Source organism: Ascaphus truei, chromosome 8 (assembly GCF_040206685.1).
Source record: "Ascaphus truei isolate aAscTru1 chromosome 8, aAscTru1.hap1, whole genome shotgun sequence".
In the NCBI taxonomy this organism is placed as follows: domain Eukaryota; kingdom Metazoa; phylum Chordata; class Amphibia; order Anura; family Ascaphidae; genus Ascaphus; species Ascaphus truei.
Genome location: NC_134490.1, coordinates 80318046 through 80341850, shown reverse-complemented (window position 1 = coordinate 80341850; position 23805 = coordinate 80318046). Strand labels below are relative to the sequence as shown.

The window sequence follows — 23805 nt, the reverse complement described above, 5'->3', positions numbered from 1 at the left end:
TGTGCCGGCTGCTCTCTGTATGATCCCTGTGTCACCTGCTCTCTGTATGATCCCTGTGCCGGCTGCTCTCTTTATGAAACCTGTGTCGGCTGCTCTCTGTATGATCCCTGTGTCGCCTGCTCTCTGTATGATCCCTGTGTCGGCTGCTCTCTGTGTGATCCCTGTGTCGCCTGCTCTCTGTGTGATCCCTGTGTCACCTGCTCTCTGTGTGATCCCTGTGTCACCTGCTCTCTGTGTGATCCCTGTGTCGCCTGCTCTCTGTGTGATCCCTGTGTCGCCTGCTCTCTGTGTGATCCCTGTGTCGCCTGCTCTCTGTGTGATCCCTGTGTCGCCTGCTCTCTGTGTGATCCCTGTGTCGCCTGCTCTCTGTGTGATCCCTGTGTCGCCTGCTCTCTGTGTGATCCCTGTGTCGCCTGCTCTCTGTGTGATCCCTGTGTCGCCTGCTCTCTGTGTGATCCCTGTGTCGCCTGCTCTCTTTGTGATCCCTGTGTCGCCTGCTCTCTGTGTGATCCCTGTGTCGCCTGCTCTCTGTGTGATCCCTGTGTCGCCTGCTCTCTGTGTGATCCCTGTGTCGCCTGCTCTCTGTGTGATCCCTGTGTCGCCTGCTCTCTGTGTGATCCCTGTGTCGCCTGCTCTCTGTGTGATCCCTGTGTCGCCTGCTCTCTGTGTGATCCCTGTGTCGCCTGTTCTCTGTGTGATCCCTGTGTCGCCTGCTCTCTGTGTGATCCCTGTGTCGCCTGCTCTCTGTGTGATCCCTGTGTCGCCTGCTCTCTGTGTGATCCCTGTGTCGCCTGCTCTCTGTGTGATCCCTGTGTCGCCTGCTCTCTGTGTGATCCATGTGTTGCCTGCTCTCTGTGTGATCCCTGTGATCCCTGTGTCGCCTGCTCTCTGTGTGATCCCTGTGTCGGCTGCTCTGCGTGTGATCCCTGTGTCGCCTGCTCTGCGTGATCCCTGTGTCGGTTGCTCTGTGTGATCCCTGTTTCGGCTGCTCTCTGTGTGATCCCTGTGTCGGCTGCTCTCTGTGTGATCCCTGTGTCGCCTGCTCTCTGTGTGATCCCTGTGTCGCCTGCTCTCTGTGTGATCCCTGTGTCGCCTGCTCTCTGTGTGATCCCTGTGTCGGTTGCTCTCTGTGTGATCCCTTTGTCGGTTGCTCTCTGTGTTATCCCTGTGTCGGATGCTCTACGTGTGGCTCCCAGTTTGCTGTCTGCAGCTCTGTGTCCCTTTTATTAACTCTGTTGTCTATTCTGTCTGCTCTGTCCAGGTTACTGTGACATTACAAAACTCAGATGCCTTTAGTGCGGTGCTCGAGGAGGGCAAGCAGAACATGTGCGTGTGCTCCGGAGAGAGAGCCTCTTACTCCTGGAGTGTAAAAGCCAAGTCACTAGGTGCAGATTGAAATGCCCCAAACCTCTTTCCCTCTCCATTACTCTTTCAATTAATTATTTTTGACTGTCCCACTCTCTCTCTCTGTTCCTTCACCCATCGCCCCTGTCTCTTCCTCTTATGTATCACTTTATAATTTTTTTTCTTTCTCTTCCTATCTCTCTTGTGCACTTTCTCCACCTCCTCCCACTCTCTCGCATACATCCCCTTCTTCCTGTTTGTACTTTTTCTTTTCTTTCTCTCACCTGCATCTTTATTTCTTTTTCACAAAAAAACCTTGATAAAGAGCCACGGCTTGAAACGCGTAGGTGTGGGCCTCCTGCCTGTGTATGTTTTTTATGATCCAATAAATTTGTATATTTTTTTCACTATGGGAACGCTCTCGTTTCGATCTTCATTTACCCTGCATGGAAATACTGCTGTGTCTTCTTTACCGGTTTTTATTTATTTTTCCCCTGTTCCAATATTTCTCTCCATTTAATCACTTCCACTGACCCCCACTCACCCTCCCATCCTCTGTCCCTTTTACAGGTGTGATCAGTTTCTCTGTGACTGCTGAGACCACGCACATTGGAGCCACATGTGATGGGCCACCTGACTCCTCCCAGCCCCCACGCAAGGACACTGTAGAACAGACTGTGATAGTAGAGGTGAGAGATGCCCCCTGATAAAGCCTCCTCGGGTGGTTATTATTATAAAGCGTGAGGAATGCACGTTATGGGTGTTATATCAGGGGCAGTCACTTTATTAGAGCGCACAAAGCATTGCATCAGAATGACATATATGTTTTCTCTTCTCTTCCTCTCTATAAGGCTGAGGGTATAGAGAAAGAAATCACCTACAGCAGCCTGGTCTGTGTGGAAGGTGAGTACGTTCTCCTGCCGCACTGTGAGCTGAGGTGTTCGAATTTGATTCCGACGCGGATTGGCCAGTTCCTTCCAGGCGCGGAAATCTGCTGAGCAGACTGGAAATTAAATCCCCAGGTTTTTTTTTTCAATCCCTGAAACTCCGCCTGTTGGATTAGTAATCCGAACCCGAACACTGAATCAGAAAGACAGAATTATAATAGGGGAGGAGGAGTATAAGTAGTGGGGCCGCCTCAAGCTGAAGCCATTGTGCTGTAGGCACTGCAGGGTTTAGCTGTGGGTGGGTTAGGATGTTTGTGCTGTAGTACTACAGCTAAAAAAATGTATGTTATGGTGTTTCCCCCACCCGGTGATAGATTTTGCCATTTCTACATATGTGGTGCATGATACCTGCTGGTAACAGGAGGGCTGAGCTGTCCGCCAATGGTAGTGGGGATACAGGATCAGGTTTCTGGGTTATATTACCCACGTGGTTCTTTAGCAGTGCAGCGCCTCCATCTCCTGAAGTCTCCAGATAGGTATATAAAAACAGGAATGGCTTTATTGGGTCAGCACTCAGCATGGCAGTGGTCTGTCCAATTAGTCTATCAGATCAGCTATCCAGCCAGGTGATGGTCCCTGGACAACCACTACAGGTCAGGGCCCCTGCAGCTGTCCTAGCTCTTCCCAATCCCCTCTATCAGTGGCCAGGGTATAGGTGAACACTCACTCTTCCCAAGGGGAAGAGGCACACAGTAGGCCCCAATCTCAGGCTCCCTGTGTGTGACCTGCCTCTCTCAGTGGTGAGAGGAACACCTATTAATTTGGGTGGCAAGCTTCCTTAAGTACCGCCAGGAGGAGGGCACTAAGTCTGACCCCTGATTGGGTATGCTCAGGCCCAAGGACGCCGCCTCCCACTGTCACTCAAAGATACTCCAAGGAGTGGGGAAACCCATGATTACTACTGGTAGCCTGCTCTTACCAGGGCTTTATGCCAGGAGATTACAAAACAATGTGTGTAGCACACAGCAAGAGAGAGAAGCAGGTCTGGCTAAAAAGCGAGGAGTGCAGCCCTTCTACGCGTTTCATGCAGGTTTATGCATAACACAGTAGTCCGGTGAAACATAAATATGAAAATAAGAATAAAAATGATATCACCCTTGAGAAAAATGCAGCTTTTTCAAAAGATGTTTCCCAACATCTATATAGCAAGGCAGCAGCAAGTCCAAAGGACAAAGTGTCTCACGGGGCACATAGAAAAACAGAAACATTATACATAGTGCAGAGATGCTAAAAGGGTTAACAGAATGGACTATATATTTCCCACTCATCTAAAATAAGAAAAAATCAAGTGTTTGTCAAATACAGTCAGGGCCGCCAACAGAAATCACGGGGCCCGGGACAAATGAAAGGAGCAGCCCCCCCCCCCCAAACCCAATAGCGCACCTACCACGAAAAAATATCTTTTAGCGCGCAACTTTTACTTAACTGTTTTTTTATTGTGATACAGAAAAAAACATTACAATGCAACCTGTTTATTTTTATATTTTCAACAAGACATGTGCCTGTCTGCCTGGGTGAGTGGGTGGGTGAATGACGATGGGTGAATGACGGTGGGTGGGAGGCAGTGAATGACGGTGGGTGGGAGAGTGACTGACGGTGGGTGCGTGAGTGAGTGGGTAGGTGGGTGAGTGGGTGGGTGAATGACGATGGATGAATGACGGTGGGTGGGAGGCAGTGAATGACGGTGGGTGGGAGAGTGACTGACGGTGCGTGAGTGAGTGGGTAGGTGGGTGAGTGGGTGGGTGAGTGACTGGGTGGGTGAATGACTGGGTGGGTGAGTGACTGGGTGGGTGAGTGACTGAATGGGTGGGTGAGTGACTGAATGGGTGGGTGAGTGACTGAATGGGTGGGTGAGTGAGGGACTGGGTGGGTGAGTGAGGGACTGGGTGGGTGAGTGAGGGACTGGGTGGGTGAGTGAGGGACTGGGTGGGTGAGTGAGGGACTGGGTGGGTGAGTGAGGGACTGGGTGGGTGAGTGAGGGACTGGGTGGGTGAGTGAGGGACTGGGTGGGTGAGTGAGGGACTGGGTGGGTGAGTGAGGGACTGGGTGGGTGAGTGAGGGACTGGGTGGGTGAGTGAGGGACTGGGTGGGTGAGTGAGGGACTGGGTGGGTGAGTGAGGGACTGGGTGGGTGAGTGAGGGACTGGGTGAGTGAGGGACTGGGTGAGTGAGGGACTGGGTGAGTGAGGGACTGGGTGAGTGAGGGACTGGGTGAGTGAGGGACTGGGTGGGTGAGTGAGGGACTGGGTGGGTGAGTGAGGGACTGGGTGGGTGAGTGAGGGACTGGGTGGGTGAGTGAGGGACTGGGTGGGTGAGTGAGGGACTGGGTGGGTGAGTGAGGGACTGGGTGGGTGAGTGAGGGACTGGGTGGGTGAGTGAGGGACTGGGTGGGTGAGTGAGGGACTGGGTGGGTGAGTGAGGGACTGGGTGGGTGAGTGAGGGACTGGGTGGGTGAGTGAGGGACTGGGTGAGTGAGGGACTGGGTGAGTGAGGGACTGGGTGAGTGAGGGACTGGGTGAGGGAGGGACTGGGTGGGTGAGTGAGGGACTGGGTGGGTGAGTGAGGGACTGGGTGGGTGAGTGAGGGACTGGGTGGGTGAGTGAGGGACTGGGTGGGTGAGTGAGGGACTGGGTGGGTGAGTGAGGGACTGGGTGAGTGAGGGACTGGGTGAGTGAGGGACTGGGTGAGGGAGGGACTGGGTGAGTGAGGGACTGGGTGGGTGAGGGACTGGGTGGGTGAGGGACTGGGTGGGTGAGGGACTGGGTGAGTGAGGGACTGGGTGAGTGAGGGACTGGGTGAGTGAGGGACTGGGTGAGTGAGGGACTGGGTGAGTGAGGGACTGGGTGAGTGAGGGACTGGGTGAGTGAGGGACTGGGTGAGTGAGGGACTGGGTGAGTGAGGGACTGGGTGAGTGAGGGACTGGGTGAGTGAGGGACTGGGTGAGTGAGGGACTGGGTGAGTGAGGGACTGGGTGAGTGGGTGAGTGATGAGTGAGGGACTGGGTGGGTGGGTGAGTGATGAGTGAGGGACTGGGTGGGTGGGTGGGTGAGTGATGAGTGAGGGACTGGGTGGGTGGGTGGGTGAGTGATGAGTGAGGGACTGGGTGGGTGGGTGAGGGACTGGGTGGGTGGGTGAGGGACTGGGTGGGTGGGTGAGGGACTGGGTGGGTGAGTGGGTGACAGTGACTGGGTGGGTGAGTGTGTGAGTGGGTGACAGTGACTGGGTGGGTGAGTGTGTGAGTGTGTGACAGTGACTGGGTGGGTGAGTGTGTGAGTGGGTGACAGTGACTGGGTGGGTGAGTGTGTGAGTGGGTGACAGTGACTGGGTGGGTGAGTGTGTGAGTGGGTGACAGTGACTGGGTGGGTGAGTGTGTGAGTGGGTGACTGGGTGGGTGACAATGACTGGGTATTACAGTGACTTGGGTGACAGTGACTTGGGTGACAGTGACTGGGTGGGTGACAGTGACTGGGTGGGTGACAGTGGGTGGGTTACTTACCTTGACCGGTGGGTGCTGCTTCATTGCCGTCAGACACTTCCTCCTATTACCCCCGATATCACCGGCAGCTGCCAGGGGTGGGAGGGGGGCTCGGGGTAGGGAGGCGCGGGAGGTGGGCAGCTTGGGGCGAGGCGGACTAGGGCAGGAGGCGCACGAGAGGGAAGCTGAGTTGGCGCTTCCCCCTCCGTATCAAGTTGGGAGCGGGGGGGGGGGGCTGGGTTGCGTGCGGGGGGGTGTGCGCGGCGATTCCCCCTCCATCCCACGTGGGCAGATGGGAGGCTGGGTTGCGCACGCGGGGCCTGTCTTGGCGCTTCCCCCACCGTCCCACGTGGGGAGTGGGGGAGCGGGCCCACAGGCAGCAGGCAGGACACCCTGCTTGCCCTGCGCATGTGCGGGGACCACGAGAATCGCCGCCATTTTTTTTTCATGTAATTAACTGGCGTCTGGCCGAGCAGGGGGCCCGGGACGCCAGTATCCTTTGACCCCCCCTGTTGGCGGCCCTGAATACAGTACATGAGGACGTCTGGGGATTCCTTCATCTTTTCTTATAGGACTTTTTTAAGACTTCCGGTGGTGACGTCACCACATATGCACACCTAACCCGGAGCTCCCTATTCCCCTCCGCTAAAAGGTGCTAGAAAGAGCAGAAAAACCTCTCGAAGCGCCGGCAAAACGAGAGGGCAACGATTACTAACACCCAGGATGGCTAAACAGCAAAAAAAGGGGCCGTTGCAGAGTGTTTCGGCGTACTTATAGGACTTTTTTAAGAACTCAGGCTCCCATTGAGTCTAAAGAGAAAATGGAAACACAGCTACAGTGCAATAGCGTTTTATAAAGTTAAAATGTACAACAGAGCAGTGGAAATGCACTCACATACCCCAGGAAATAAAAAGCATTTAGACCACCAGTCCGAGGTACGACCGTCTAGAGGCTTCACTCCTACAGGCTCCCTGATCCTCCCGTCCGCGCGCCTGCGCTTCCGGATTGGGTGGAGAAAGCAGCACCGTGAGCCATTGGTTCTTTCTTCCTTCCTTTGAACTGACATCAAAACGCGACTCTCCCCGCCCCCCACCCGCGATGACTTAATTGATCCGGAAGCACTTTTAAAAATATATATATATATTTTTTTTTTTAACAATATGATTTCGTATACGAAATAATCACAGTCTGTGAACTGGATTTAAATTAAATCTGACGTCAGATTATTTAAACTACAAGTTATAATGTCACCCATTATCTGAGGAAGGGGCTGCGTCTCCGAAACGTAATTATTCTGTCTGCTTCAAGCATTCAACAATTCTATTTGCAACTCAATACTGTGTGCCTCCATCTTCTTTTGCTGATATATATATATATATATATTTGGAACAATAGAGTTTTGATGGGCTAGTCTGCACCAGGATCAATCTCTGATTAGGGCTGCGTCCACGCTGCCGCTGACTGTGCTTGGCGTGGTCAGCACAATCAATTAAAATGTGTCCGGCCACGCTCAGGTGGCATGCGCAAGCTTGTGAGCGTGCACGTATAACTTCGAGGCACGCTGAGGGGTCACATGACCTCCTCAGCCAATCAGCACCAGTCAGTGTTTTGCCCCCCCCCCCCCCATCCACCCCCCACTCGCGCTTGCAGAAAAAGTTGCCGGACACCCGAATGCTCATGCTTGTTGGTGACATCACCACTCTCAAGCATGAGCGCGGCACAGGGGACGCAGCCTAAGACTCGGGGACAGGGCTGTGTCAGACAAACACCTCTACTCCTGACAGCTGGATCCCTTCTTCCTGAGTCATTGTCCCCTGCAGCTGAATGGGCAGCCTGTGTCTGTGGTACATCCACCCTACAGAGCGAGTTACAGATTCAGTGGGAAACATGTTCCTCATTTCTTTGTGTCACTGTCACGTTGTGGTACAATGTATGTACCTTCACTATGACCCTTCCCTGCAGCCATATATCTGCACTGGCTGCATGTCAGTATATCCTTCCAACTGCAATGGTTTATATATCCCTATTCTCTCTGTCTCTGTCACAGTATAATTGTGTGTCCCCTCTTCTCCCCGTTAACTCTGCCCTCTCACAGGCAAAGCCTCAGTGTTTCCGATCAGCATCACTCCCTCAGTGAATACAGTGCAGGACTCCGCCAAGGCTCATGTGACTGTTATTGGTGAGTGGAGCAAACACATCACACACTGGTCCACACACAGCTCAGTCCTGTCTGTCTATGAACAGAGCAGTAAATCCCCTATTACGGGGCTCAAACACTTTTTTCTGACCCGAGGGACCAGCAACACACTGCAGTGCAGGACTAGTGCAAGGGTATTTGGCACCTTCAGCGAGCATTCAGCCGTGCGCCCCCACCCCCCAAAAAACAAATCCCCTAAAATCTGAATATTTTGTATATTAGGTGGACTTGCCCCAGCCCGACACAATCCCCCCTCTCTCTCCCACTCCTCTCCATTCCCTTTCCCTCACCCCCTTTTCATCTTCTCACCTACGTTCACCTCCTCACACATGTTCAGCCCCCCTTCATCCTCTCACCTCCCTCACCCGGTTTCATCCCATTCTCTATCTGGCTGCGGTGGTCGTACCTGGCACAGGAAGTTCTCAGTTCCTTCTGGGTCGCCAAGGTTGGAGCATTGAGGTGTTCTCTGCCACTGAAGCCACGGCCCTCCTGTTCTGCAGTGCACGCTTTCACTCTGTGACTGCTCTGCTCCCAGCCTCCCGGGATTCACGCTGCCTCCATTACCTGCCTCGCCGTCTACCGTACCCCAAAATGTCATACGAGGCTGCCTAGTAGTTGCATTGGCCCTGCCTCTCGCCAGCTTCTCCCCCACATACTCCTCCCGACATGCTCCCGTCCTCACCTGCTTCTCCCCACATGCTCCCCTCCTCACCTGCTTCTCCCCACATGCTCCCCTCCTCCCCAGCTCTTTCTCTCCCCCATCGACCCCCTCCACCCTTCTCGCCCCCCCCTCCATCCCCCTCTCTCTCTCGCCCCCTCTTACTCCATTTTTACAACTCCTCATCCCTTCCGTTTTTATATCCCCATCCCCTCCGCTTTTACACCCCCATCCCCTCCTTTTGTACACCCTGCTATCCCCTCCTTTTGTACACCCCGCTATCCCCTCCTTTTGTACACCCCGCTATCCCCTCCTTTTGTACACCCCGCTATCCCCTCCTTTTGTACACCCCGCTATCCCCTCCTTTTGTACACCCCGCTATCTCCTCCTTTTGTACACCCCGCTATCCCCTCCTTTTGTACACCCCGCTATCTCCTCCTTTTGTACACCCCGCTATCCCCTCCTTTTGTACAACCCGCTATCCCCTCCTTTTGTACACCCCCCCCCATCCTCTCCATTTTTACACCCCCCTCCATTCCTCTGATTTTACACCCCCATCCCCTCCTTTTGTAGACCCCACCATCCCCTCCTTCTTTTACAGCCCCCCATCCCCTCCGTTTTTACACCTCTCCCTCTGTTTGTACACACTCCCCCTCCGTTTTGACTCCCTGCCTCCCCCCTCCATTTTGACACCTCTCTCTTACCCTGAATATTAGTGTGCAGGGAGAACATGTTGTAGTTGCAGCAGGAGCATGTCCTGCTGATCATGTTCTGCTGCATTGGAGCGTGGGCCGCACGCAAAGATAAGCAGCCTGCTCTGCTTCTGACATCCCGCACGCTGCCTCCGCTGCCCCCAAAAATGTGCCGCACTAGGCGACCACCTAGTTTGCCTAGTGGTTGCACCGGCCCTGTGCAGAACTAATGCAACACTGGGGCAAAATCAGCCACATTCTTATGAAAGGTTAATATGCCCTCTGCCACTCTCTCTAATACCATGAAATCTTTCGCTCTCTTTCTGCTGATCCTATTCTCCTTTGTGTTCCTGACCTGTGTCTTTCGTCCCTTCTGCAGGCGATCTATTGGGCCATGCTGTGAACAATCCTGAGTCTCTGATCCAGATGCCCACGGGCTGCGGTGAACAGAATCTTGCTATTTTGATGCCAATACCGTTTGTGCTGAAATATCTGAATTGCACGGGTCAGCTGACTGCGGCGATTCAAGATAGAGCAGTGGGATTCATGAGTAATGGTAAGAATGATGCCCCTCCTTGCACTGTACCGTTAATGTTTGGTGTGTGTTTCATGAACTTTGGTTATTAACGCACCTTTGTGCCTGCAGTTGTATACGTGTGCACATGTTACATAGAGGGATGTTTTTCATCTATATTTACCACAGAAATTATAGGAATCCTATGCTTTCTCTACCCATATATTCCCCTCACTGTTCTTTCTCAGGATATATCAAGCAGCTTGGATACCGGCACTCTGATGGAAGTTTCAGCGCTTTTGGAGCAAGCGATTCTCAGGGAAGTGCATGGTGAGTGAAGCGTGACAATGTAAGCCCAGAGCCAGTCTGCACCCGAGAAAGCAAAGGAACGTGTGTGTGTAAAAGGGAGGAATCAGGAGGGCGGCTCCAGGGCAGCATTATACTGTATGTACAGCATCGTTTACTCAATTTGTATAATGCATTGGGTTTTCCTATCAACTTTTTATGCAGTCTGCAGTCAGTATTTTATCAGTTTGCTACAGTTTTCTAGGGTTTTTTGCCCCCTCTATGAATCTATCGCCTTAAGAGCTGTAGCCCAAAATTACCATTTATTAAGTGAATAATTGTCAATCCATATTGCCTTTTATACTTTAATGAAAGGATATCATAGAAGTAATATGATGAAAGCCTTTTTGGGAGGAGCCATACTTTCTTTGCAGGGAAAAGGTGCTGCAGGGCAGATACAGTGAGCGCTGTGTGTGAGGGGTGCTGTTTGCAGGACTCTGTATAGATAGTTTATATGAGCTTTGTTCTCTGTCTCAGGCTGACCGCTCTAACCTTCTGGACCTTCGAACAAATAAAGCCGTATACTTTTGTTGATCCTAACGTCCAGAATCAGGCCCTAATCTACCTGGAACGCCTCCAGAACCTGAACACCGGCTGCTTCACACCCACGGGGACTCTGTTTCACAGTGATCTGAAGGTAAGAGAGGCAGGCTGACCTGGGGGCACTGGGGGAGGGAGACTGCTTAATATCGATGTTATAAAGCAATCCATGTCCTATTTACTGCTAGAGGGGCCTGCAACACATTACCAATGGGATTAATTTGGTAAGGCGAGAGGCTTTACCGATGATGCAGAAGCACGGGGTGCTGGCGGATTATAAATAGCTGGGGGTGAGGGGCAGGTTGGAATATCCTGTTGAGAAAGATCTGCCTCAGACTTTTGGTAAAATACTTTTTGCTTTTTTTCCATATGACGCTGAACCCCTCCCTTCAATTAAGCCTCGTTATCCTGCTTCTCATTATAGGAAACTTGAACCAAAGTTTCCCCGCTGCAAAATCAGTTCAGAAATAGTAATGCAGAGAACAGCACCAGATTTATCAAAGACAAAGTTCACATTGATTGATATGTTTTGTTTTTCCCCTGGTAATGCTGGTGCTGTTGCAACTGGGAGCTGTAAATAAATAGATACACTTTGTAGTATTTCTCCTGGGAGGGGTTACACCGGCTCTGTGTATATTCCAGCATGTGAATTATTAATGGCTCTTGTTACATTTTTTTTTCATAGGGTGGTGCTGAAAATGATATCAGTTTCACTGCATATGTCGTTGCTATCCTGATGCAGTCTGATTACCCAGGAGGGGTAAGTGATGTATCCTGCTACTTACTGGCTTCTACTCCCACCCAGTCTACTATCAGGGGAATTAAGCTTTCCATTATCTCTAGGAAAAGTGCAGCAAACAAGTGACCACAAGATGTCCCCATTGTCCTCTCTCTGTTGTGCGTTGCATAAGCTGTATCCATCTATATGCAGAACTGGTGCAGCACGGTCAGAAGCTGATGCACAAACACCTTTTTACAAACTGACACTGGTGCAGTGTGTACAGAAGCATTGCAACCCTCTGTATGCACACACACTTCCTTTATACACAGTGTGTCCATAAAGTGCAGGAGAACTGATACCAGCCTGAACTCTGCACATGAGAGACTTCCTTCCCCAAAGGAAGAATGAAAATTCAATGGCAACTTGGCTCACAGTTAATATTTTAAGTCTCATGTGTCTCCACTGTAGATTGGTGTACGTTTTTGTAACCCTTTCAGTTCTGGTTTACCACTGGCAAAGCATTCCATAAACAGGAAACAAAAGGCGCGAGAATGAGTAATGTAAATCAGCGCTGGTTAATTGTTTCTTTTAAAGGGACGTTCACACACAGCATCGTTTATTTTGCCCGCTAACACCCTTACCAGTGTATTTATTATTTACAACAAGCAAAGTAAACAATTCACTTTATTTCCAGGGAGTCCGTTGTATATCTAATCAAATCTGATACCTACTGCCCTCCCACAATTATAGTATTATTCCTGCAGACATTTTTCCATGTCGTATCAACAACTAATACATCCATCCCTTCTACAGTGGGGGCTCCAGGTCTTGTGGAACTTTCTGTAAGTTTCACAGGGGTCCCAGTCCCCAATATATTTTTTTGTATCCCCATTTTTCTAACTGTATGATGGGGAATGAGTGTAGAGCTACAGAGAGAGAAGCTTCACATGATTCCTGCTGCTCATCGGGTTCAACCCGCAGCCACAGTACACAAATACCCAAACGTGCGTGGAGGTCTCACAAAAGGCAGATTTGGACAGAAGCACAGGAGACTGTAGGGCGCCTTCAGCCACAGGTTCCTACTGTAGGTGGCCGCCTAAGTGTCCTTGTGATAGAGCTGCCTCTGCCGGTCTCCTATGTTACTACACATAATGGTTGTGTTGGGATGTGTGCTCTTTGGTAACACACATTGTATATACTATATTGGGGGACATATCACATATTAATAGGTATAGATTAATAGATATGTGATCTGTCTGAATGACTTATTTTACTACTACACCATTAAATTGGAATTTCTATTCCATATTCTGCATTCTGTATATCGGTATATAGATCCCTTTCCGATCAATGAAGATATAATGGCTCTTTACAATAGTGAGTACAATTGTTGTCTATTAAACAGGCCTTGTAAGATCCATGAGTATATGGATTCATAGTTTATTATCTCACTGAATAAATATCACCCCCGGGTGACCTGCGCTATTCTATGTGCCTGCCTAGATGTATCATCACTAATGTCTTCTTTGTTTCTTGCAGCAAACACTGTTGCGTTCAGCTCTCCGCTGCCTGGATGCCGCTTCTGGATCTCAGCAGAGCCTTTATAACCGGGCTTTGATGTTCTACGCTTACAGAGTGGCCGGGAATTATGAGAAGAGCAATGCTCTGTTTGAGCAGCTGAGGGCAGAGGCGACTTCCAAAGGTATTTCATGTGCCCCACTGAGGTCTGATAATAGGTTTGTCCCATTCACCCCTATCCAGCACTGCTCAAGCGCCCAAGAAATATACCTGCCCATGACCCTTTTCCTGTCATATACTTCTTTATATCTGTTACACTTGTTCAATACACTCTGCAGCGTCTCCCGCATGCTGAAGGTTTTAGTCACATTCATTGCAATGCGCTGCAGCCCCCTTTGTGTTAAGGCCCAAAGGTGAATAATAATTATTACACCCTGTAGTGTCAATTTAGTGGGAAACACAGCTATTTGTAATGTTTTATACCAGGGGAGCGCAAACTTTTTTCCCTGCCCCCCCCTGCCGGCGGTCACCTCACCCCCGTGCCCCCCCTCACCTCCACTTACCTCGGCTCCGGCGTCATGATGTCACGTTGCCATACAAATGTGACATCACATGACCACGCGGCATCATTTGACGCTGCGTTGCCATGGCGATGCGTGTGGAGCCAAGGTAAGTAAAGGTTTACAGAGGCCCTGCAGCTCCCCCGGCACTTAATTTAAGTGCCTTTGGGAAGCGCACGGGGCCTCTGTAAACCGCGCCCCCCCCGCAGGCTGTCTCGCACCCCCCAGTTTGCGCACCGCTGTTTTATACCATGATGCAGAAGGGATTGGCGTACTGGCTGAGAGTTTATGGCAATGTGGATAAAACACATCTTCTGAAGCACGGGAACCTTGTTGAAATCCCGGTTTCATCTCCCTCAGTCTGGCCCGCTAAGAGGTTTGATAGGATTCAGGACTCAGCCATTACTCAGGCCCCAGCTGATTTGTTGAGTCAGCTGATTGACCGCAGAATTTCAGAGAAGTCTGGCCCACGGATAGGCCGTGCGCAGAGTGCCCGCGACCGGCGACGCGATGGGTGACATCACCCGTCACCGCTAGTGAAAGTTATATTTCGCTTTGCGGTGGCGTCGCGGGCGTACTGGCATTTGATTGGTTCAGGGGCTGTCTCATGAGGCGACAGCCCTTGAAAAATCAAATATTGCTAGCTTCCAAAGTTCACGACGCGACATAGCTCCATCGCATTGTCGCTGTCGCGTTTAATATAAGCGCACGTGGTGGCAATGTATTTGTTTTTGGGCAGCGTCGCTGTCGCCCATCGCGGGCACTATACGCACGGCCATAGATGCGGTTGGTCAGGCTCATCACAGCTGTCCATCCTTGTCAATGGCCCTGTCCTTAGGCACCAAAAATTAGACTGTAAGCTTTTCGAGGCAGGATGCAAAGCCCCATATGCAACTCAATGTATTGTAAACTAGTACTAGAAGAAAAAGTCTCTGTCGATTTGCACACTGGTGTATCAGGTGAGTAAATGAACTAATTAAAAACTGTGTGTAGAAACCAAGGGCTACAGTGAAAATATTAATAAGGAGGATAGATACCCTAGATAGCAACTCTAATAGAGTAAAAAAAAGCCAGGTAGTGGCTAGCGTGGTGGAAAATGACCACAAATAATAGATGGCCGCTCCAGGAATAATAATGCTAAATTGGTGGAGTGGTGGTTTGAGTTAATCACCCCTACATAGAATGATAGCCTCATAGAACACCAAATAGCATAGTACAGTAACAATGTAAGGTATCACTGGGGAGAGTCAGGAATATCAGCTGTGAGTTATGAATATTAGTTGGTGAACAGTTGGGATATTGGACAAAGTGCTGCATCAAATGCAGTGAGTAAAAACTCTACAGAGGGCAGTGCCCTGAGGCGTGTATAGTTCCTCTGTGAACTGAAAAACCTCCAGTCTAGCTGCTGCAACAAAAGTTAAATGCTGCCTATTAGACTCAAACATAGCAGGCTGCTATGTAATGAAACCAGTACTTCGTGGATAGTACCAGGCCTAACTCCCGTGGCTATAATAAAGCCAACCAATGACTAGTATTAAAAAGAGCTGCAGTGTAGAATCAATATTTAAACTAGAGTAGAAATAGAGGGTATCTACCAAACCGATTAACCGTCGGTCTAAGAGCCTATGTTCTATGTACTGTACACTTCACAAGAAAGAAAATATTAAATTGATGTCAATTCCATCCATCATTGTCTCCTCTTTTCTCTCACCATCTACCTCCCCTCCCTCTTTATCTCTACCTTCCTCTCCTCCTAACAGTAAACACCATTCATTGGGAGCGCAAAGTGAAGCCAGATTTGGAGGCAGTTCCTTTCTTCTATGCCCCCTTTGCCTCGGCTGATATAGAGATTACCGCCTACGTACTGCTTGGCCTGACTAAGGGTCCTTCTTCATCTCCGCAAGATAAAACCTACATGGCTCAGATCACTCTTTGGCTTGCTCGGCAGCAGAATTCAAATGGGGGATACCGGTCAACAGCGGTAATGAGGGGCTCTGGGTGTGGGGTCTGAAATAACCAGGAACTGTGGCCAAGGGGGTGTCATACACAGGGTCAGTGAGAGACCTGAGATCAGACTGATATAAGAATAGGGTGAATAAGGGAACCTGTGCATCAGAGGAAAGTGTGGTTGGCCATAGCCAAGCAGATACAGGATCAGTAGCAGAAAAGGTGGAGGAGAAATGGTACAGGACTTTGGCTCCATCACTCCCTTTTAGTGCAGACAGGAAGAAAAATCGGCCACAGGTCTTTTAGAAAGTCAATGGCAGAGCCAGGATATACTGATACAGGAATACTTGTGTTATTTCAGGCAGGCAGGGGGCAGAGACCTTCATTAACCCCTTATCTCCCTCTCATACAGGACACAGTGGTGGTCCTGCAGGCTCTCGCTGGTTATGGCTGCCTGGTATATAAAAAAAACGCCAATAACCAGGTCCGTGTGTCTGCACAAAATGCAGTGATTGCACAGTTCAATGTGGATAGCTCCAACAGACTGGTGGTCCAGAGGGAGGCGCTACCCACAGCAAGTGGGGATTACAGCATCAGTGTCACCGGTTCTGGCTGCTGCCTGGTGCAGGTAATAAATTAATAATTTAATGTGAATCACCCACTGCAGGTAACAATGTAACATAATAATGTGAATGATATAGGTAACAATATAACATTATACAGTAATGTGAATAACCCGTCGCAGGTAACATCGCATTATCGCATGAATCATGTGGTCCTGCGTTATATACAATGGATCAGATAGGTGTGAGCAGCCTCATTATATAGCGATGTGTATGTGGACATGAGCTCATCTTGTGCTTTCTCTCTGCAGACCACAGTTCGATATAACATCCCGGTGCCCAAAGTAAACTCGGCCTTTTCTCTCTCTGTAAATACATCGTCTGAGAGCTGTGTAAATGATGTGGCGTATACCTTTACCATCGGCATCCAAGTCAGGTACTGAGTGCATAGCTATCTCTCACTGTCATATACAGCTATCTCTCTCTCGCTGGAACTCACGAAGGTACGATACGGGTTACCGCACCTCAATATCACGTTCACTGACATTAACTTCACTAGTAGTTAACGCGAGTCACTGTGTGATTACCACTGAATCTCCCGCACTGTGTCATGCACAAGAATCTCTAGCAGGGGGTTATTACATCATACCATAGACTGCGATTACTCCACATGCTTCTTATTCTCAAGACTTGGTTATCTGGTACTTGGTGTACGTGTATCATTTGCTGAGGCGCACACAGCTATCTCACTACAGCCTGCAGAACCATCACATGGAAAGTAACTTCTCATTACACTCACCTCGCACTAAGGATATATACAGCTGTCTCACTACAGCCTGCAGAACCATCACATGGAAAGTAACTTCTCATTACACTCACCTCGCACTAAGGATATACACAGCTGTCTCTCACTAAAAGACAAAATAACTAAATATATATTGGCGCATAAGGCAAGATTTGTTTCTGCGCTGACATAGATTCAACCTATTAATCTCTGAGTCTATATTTCCAATTGTAAGTCTGTGATATTAGATTTACATTTGCAAACATGCATTTAATCCTTAGAGTTCTGTAAACCAAGGTCTATTTTACACACCCGAGCTTTGCTCTGCTTCTTCTCTAAACATTTTGACTGACGCTCCTGTCTCTGTTGCAGTTATCATGGCAGCCGGAACAAGTCCAACATGGCCATTATAGACCTAAAGATGCTGTCTGGATACACGGCGGATTATGGTTCCATCAGTGAGGTATGAGAGAAACAATGTAACAGTAAACAGTAATCTCCTGCGTCAATAACCATGTGACATTACAATATGCAAGGGGCATTGGAGGGTGTGCTTAAGAAAGGGGGTGTGAGTGAAAAGGGGCTCTTGGGATCTCTTTGTGAGAGGAGGGACAGTAACACTGGTGTCATGGGTCAGAGCATCACAGGATGGGATTGTGAGAAGCAGGAGGGGGGGCAGGCTGTGGGTTAATTTAGCAGTACAAAGGAGATCTAGAAGGTCCATATTTATTAAGCAATCTTCTGCATAAGACACTGTGACGGTAAGGGTAAATATGACTGTGTTTAATAAAAGTCTAGCCCTGCATTACCCCTACCTATCAATACTACCGTTGTATTATGTCCTGCGTATGTATAGCTAAGTATTATGTTGCCTGGTTCCAGCACATCAGGGACCAGGGGTTAATTTTGGTTGCAGGAGAAATGTTGCAAAAGTTATCTGCGACCTTTCAGTTCGCATGTTGCTCTTTGTAATGTTGCTGTTTAATCCACCAATCAGCAGCTGGGCATGTAGACAGCACCTGGCCCTTGAATGTTGCAAAGTTGTGGGTAAGTGTATAAGAAGGTGGTTAGGGAGATCCCTAGTTAGGCTGAAGGAATTGCAGGAGCTGTTAGCTGCAGCTCAAGTTTCTGTACCAGAGAAGATTCCGGTGCTGGTGCCAGACCTGGAGTCCAGTGCAGAAGACATCCTGTTGCGATAGACCAGGGAAAATCTCTCTAGGGAGATCCCTGCACATAGGTGCCCCAGTTTCCCCAATTTTGAGTAGGTGTGTTATCCGTTTATCTGTATTGTTGTGGATTCATGTTTTCCAATAAATTCATTTTATAAACTCTTGTGTTTCTGTCTGGCGATATTGATCCCTGGTATTAGTCCTCGTCTCCCGTGACAGACCTTTAAAATGTATTAACTTTTATCATCTGTAAAGAGTCTTGCAGCTCCGGAAGTTGCCTTATTGTAGAAGACTGCTTCATAAATATGGTTCATAACGGGCAGGGTGAGATACCAAAGCTGCCCATCTCCCTAAATAGTTCTCTCTTCTCTCCACAGCTGAGGACGAAAGTTTCCAAAGTTGAACAGAAAAACAACCACCTGTATCTGTACCTTGAATCTGTAAGTGAGCTGAGCACTTTAATGGCCATATTAACCCTTAACCCAGTGTGCTACAACCCACTATCGATCTACCTGCAGCCTCTTTCATTCACATTTATCATATATATATATATATATATAAAAAATCTACTCGCCACCTAGTACCAAACGTGTGCTGCTTGGGCCAATATTTACTCGCCCGGGGGTTAGGCCAATATTTACTCGCCCGGGGGTTAAATCCACTCGCCCGGGGCGACCAAATTAATGTATAGGTTTATCGAACACTGTATATATATATATATATATATATATATATATATATATCACTGTTCCAGTGATCAGTGTGGTACGGTTTCAGCAGACAGTGCAGCTAGTTTTATAATTACAGACCCACACATTTTTAACTATACATTTGGTTACACTTCGTTAAAAAAAAATCTTTAAGAAAGACTAAACATAAACATTGCAGGAATCTTTCTAATATACTGTAAGGATCCTGCTCGGTCCGTGCCGGGTTTTCACTACGGTCCAGGTTTTCTCTCTCTCCTGCTCTTTCTGCTCTCTGTGGCCATTTTGGGTACTGGCAGTCTGCTTTATAAAGCTGCAGTTACCATAGAGAGTCGCTGAGCAAAGTTCTGTGTGTTTGCAGCTCCTGTCGGTCTTTGCCGTTACGCCTTATCCTCTTGCCTGTTTTTAATTCCTGTTACTGACCCTGGACCGTGACCCCGACCTTACTACCTTCCTTCCAGCCTCTGCGTGCCTCCTCGACTTTGCACCTCTGCCGCCAGCCCTGACCTCTCTGCCTGTCCCCTGGACTTTGCTACTCTGCCGCCCGCCCTGACCCCTGCTTCCATACCGACTACGGACACTTTTACAGAACTCTGTCCCTGGGCTGTGGTCGGTTTATTTGCATCCCTACCTCAGCCCTGCGGGTCCACCTCCTGATTAGAGACGAGCACAGTCACATATACTTACCAAAGAGCTTTGCCCCAATATGAATAATTTAGCATTAGTAAAAATCGGGCACATACCACTACTTGTGTAAGCCATTTGGCCACTGTACTCTTCATGATCTCCTTCTCGATGTCACTCTTGTGTGGCTTCTCCCTCTTGTTCGCTGTATAACCTTTCCCTTCATTGTTTCTCTGCAGGTCTCCAGTGAACCCACTTCCTATTCTCTGAAAGTGGAGATGGGCAGCAGAGTGCAAAATTTCCAGCCCTCATTTGTTAAAGTGTATGACTACTATGAATCAGGTAACGTCCCGGTGCTGCATGAGCAGGTCATACGTGTGTGTGTGTGTGTGTGTGTGTGTGTGTGTGTGTGCGCGTGTGCGCACAGGTATAGAACATATAGTATGTACCTATTTTTATTAATATACATGTTTTATTTACAATAAATAAGAATTATGGGGGTTATGTTTTAAGGCAAAAGTGTTGCAGTTCTGGGGGGGGAGGGGAATTGCGACATACTGCAAGTATCAAATAAAACCTTTAAGTACATATGGTGTAGAGTTTTTGCCCCTGAATTGCACCACTTTTTCCAACATATACCCTTATGAGTCAAACTCCAGCCGTGTCCCACTCTTGATCCCTACTGTGTGTTTTTAATGCATGAAGCGGGCACAGCTGGATCTGTGTGTGAATGCAGGAGGGGAAGAAGAGGGGTGGTACAATGTAAACAAGAGAACGACTTCTATAGCAACCACTCATTAAATTCAAATAATTTCACAAAAAGTGACATCAGATAGTGTCTAAAGAGCGACAAAGTCCATAGAATTCCTTGTTATGGTGGCACTCACAGATCCCGGTTCTAATGGAAAATGCACTGATCTCTAAATGAATAAGAACCATTAAAGCACGACTGAGTCTGACCCTGGTATTAACATTCATAACTATAATACATATTGTTTCAGGAAAGAATACAGTGTTTGGGGATGGAATGCGCAATGTTTCAGAATAGGATACAGGGACATCTGTTGGTTTTGCCATTTGAAAGTGAACTTGAAACATTTAATAAACCTCTTAAACTAGCAATATTCAGAAATGTTGAAAGACGTTGAATGTTTTTGCATGTGCTAATGTATCTTTAATTATTTTACAACCGATTCTGAGAGTGAGGTTTTTGCAGTTTAAGAACTGTATCTGCAGTGTGGTTGCAGCCAGGAGGAGGAAGGGTTGAGCGAGGATTTACAGTACAGTGATGTGGTCAATAATAGTGTGAAAGCTTGAACTTGCCAATGCATGTTAGAAGGTAGCCTGGTGGTTAATATAGTACAATGTGGCCAAAGGGAAGATGGTGGTAAAGGGCAGCATGGTGTTGGACTGCACAGGGAGATGTTTGACAAGCACAATACTCTGTCTACTTCTCAGTAGAGATCTGAGAAATATTTACACAAGTTTCTGAAATGGGCGACTATTGGACTCTCACCATTCACAAATATTTTGCGAAGTTCTCAGCATTCATAAAAACTTGCCAAGGTTTTAAACTTGAAATGCTGCTGAGAAAAGTATTCTTCATTAAATTTCCTTAGAATGATTTACTGTAAACACTATACAGCAGGTAGGACACAGAATTACACCCAAGCCGATTTCTTTCAAGATGAAACTTGGTAGAATGATTGTCCTGACACCACCCAGGTGATGAGTCTGACGGAGTCAAGTGATGATTATACTGGGCTACTTTATACATTAGGCAGACTAGGCACAGTGCCTAGGGCCTGCGAACCTTTTAGGGCCTACTATATTTCACTTGAAAAAATACCTAAACAAAAAAAAATCACAAAATTAGAGAAATCAGCACATTTTAATTTAAAATGCCTTCGAAGTATCGATATCTTTGAAATATCAAAACAAAAGTATCGATGCCAAATATTGCTAGTATCGAAAGAAACAAGCAAACGATGAAATTAGCATAAAAAGGAGTAAAAATATCGGACACACAGGCCTCTAGCAATAAAAGTGCCTATGGCCTACGAAGGTCTTAAAACGGCCCTGCCGACAGCTCCTATATCTGCTTCTGAAGTTAAGAAGTACTGTACGACTTAGGAGTCCATAGACGCTCTATGCACAGGCACCATTGTTAAATGCTATACAACGTGGAGGATAAAGGAAAAGAAAAACACAAAACCCTCATGGTGTAGTATTTAAATCATTTAGTGGTATAAAAATTGGGTAATAGTTGCACATACAAAAAGGAAATTTAAATAAGCATTTTAGGTATGAAAACCATGGACTGTGGACTCCAAGGAGTCTGGCATGGAGAGATCCTACTTTTGTTGGACTGATACTCCCTGCACTACCAAGGATATCCACATTCCGGTGACCTTGTGTCCCTGCACTTCTGGTCAGTGTCGGCGTGTGAGCTCTCCTTGGAGTCCGCAGCCAGTGGTTTTATGCCTACAATGCATTATTTAAATAACATTTTTGTATGTGCATCAATTCCCACTTTATATACTGCTAAATGATTTAAATACTACACCATGAGGGTTTTGTGCTTTTCTTTTCCTTTTATTCTCAAATTTGTGATATTTGAGCCATCAACTTGAATAGCAGCATACCCTCTAGTTGGATGGGAAGTGGCCATTTTTTGTGCCTCCCCTTATTTTTACACCTTGACTTTATTGTCCTATCTGACACTGTTACTTCAGCGCAAATGCACTTTAGTTTATTGATTTTTTTTCACCCCACTTTGTAAATTTTGTCCACTTCACAATGTGGAGGATGCTGAACAATGTGGAGCAGACTCTACCACCCCCTCTGTGTGTGCAAGGACAGGGCACCACCTGTTACAGAGCCTGTGAGATCCATCACATTCCTCAGGACAGCAAACAGAATGGATCAAGCTCTTGTGTATGTGAATATTTGCACACGCTTGGTGAAAATTGGGAGCTTTAGTGTCCAAATGGTGAAAAATAATAGGTTTAAAAAACCTTTGGGATGTTTTCGTGAATATCTCAAATTTTGTGTGAACCAAATGGTGAAACATGTATCTTTACTCCTAGGGACACCTCAATGTTTAAATGCTGGCGGGTGATATGTAGGTCGACAGTTTGAACCAATGTAGGGCTCAGACTGTTGCGGTTTTGCGGGTCCTTTTATTAGTTTGGTTAGTGCAGCTTCTGTTCAGGAAATCCATAGGACTCGTAGTATAAATTGGATAAGGCACTTGGGAATTGAAATCAGATGCTGCTCACTCTACAATTGACTCAGGTGACACAAGAGACAATAGAATTCCTCACTGAGTGGGTGTTGAGAGCATGAGCCGTCTATGGAATAAAATAATCTGAGATACAAATAGAAAAAGGTCCTAAACTATACAAATTGAAGGTAACCTGTGTACTCAGGTAATCATGCCAGGGCCTGTGTCTGATCTGACAACTCATACCTAATATTTTCTGCAACACCCCTTACAATAACTGATAATAATATTCCCACCTGTTCTAATGCTTTGTGCTTTTTCACTTCTCCAACAGATGAGAATGGTGTTGCCGTACTCAAACACCCATGCAGTAAATAATAAGTATTAAGGTAATATCACATTCGCATGCAAATACCACGTTTTATGGAGAATTATGTTTTTATCAGTTCCTCCAGTTTTACACAGGAGTGAGGGTTATGTATCGAGCTCTAAATACAGCAAGCTTTACTAAGTGGTGCTATTCTGCACGACACCCCCCTTCTGGCACAGGGACACCCCTTATGTCCTATTCCAGTCAGTGGCAGCAGAAAGTGTCTTGTGGAATAGCACCGCTTAGGAAATATTGCCCTAGTGTATATTTGTCTGAATGGAGGGGTTTGTATTTGTGTGTATTTTTATTTTAGTTCCCCTCTCACTTGCATCTCTTTCCATTCACAGGAATGTTGGAATCAAAGCAAGTCCTGTCCATGAAAGAAATAGAAAGAATGAAGGCCTCTAACGTCTGATCATTTTATTAACCCTTAGTTGCTGAGGGGCCTGCATCTGTCGGCTCTGCATTGAGATAGATACTCAGAGCACACCTGTCCTGCTTGTAGAGACAGATCTATTTTTCATCTGCACTGGCACATCTTCCAAAACCTTCCTCTACTCTCACATGATTTAATCTGAAATAAACATCACACTGCATTACAGTGTTCTGTGATTTGTGAGGGGGCTAATACTGTAGGTCTAACCTCAATGACTGTCTAGCTCACAGGACGTGCCCCTGGGATTAGGGGCCCTGGTATTACACGTCTAGTTTTTGGCCTATTACAGGTTTAGGGGCCTATACACTAAGCGCCCCCAAAAAAATCACAGGGCTGTTTAAATCGCCAGATTTGACAGCGTTACTATCACGGTATGCAGAAAGCCCAGAATACCTGTGATAGCAACATTTGCGAAACTGCTGAGTAGCCGGCGACGTGCTGATCGCCCCTCTGAAAAGGACTCACCCGT

The 23805-nt window shown here is 47.7% G+C and overlaps 1 protein-coding gene across 1 annotated transcript in view; it reads left to right on the top strand.

Annotated features, from left to right (window-relative positions):
* Positions 1-23490, top strand: part of LOC142502041 (ovostatin-like) — a 178990-nt gene extending 155500 nt beyond the window's left edge. The window contains 17 exon segments of the mRNA XM_075612832.1: positions 1262-1385; positions 1915-2033; positions 2196-2247; positions 7861-7944; positions 9692-9868; positions 10075-10156; positions 10649-10808; positions 11397-11471; positions 12972-13134; positions 15271-15491; positions 15870-16085; positions 16332-16456; positions 17177-17267; positions 18351-18413; positions 19544-19646; positions 22865-22919; positions 23248-23490. Coding sequence (XP_075468947.1) covers positions 1262-1385; positions 1915-2033; positions 2196-2247; positions 7861-7944; positions 9692-9868; positions 10075-10156; positions 10649-10808; positions 11397-11471; positions 12972-13134; positions 15271-15491; positions 15870-16085; positions 16332-16456; positions 17177-17267; positions 18351-18413; positions 19544-19646; positions 22865-22908 — 1899 coding nt within the window. The 3' untranslated portion in view covers positions 22909-22919; positions 23248-23490.
* Positions 23491-23805: the final 315 nt, after the last annotated feature.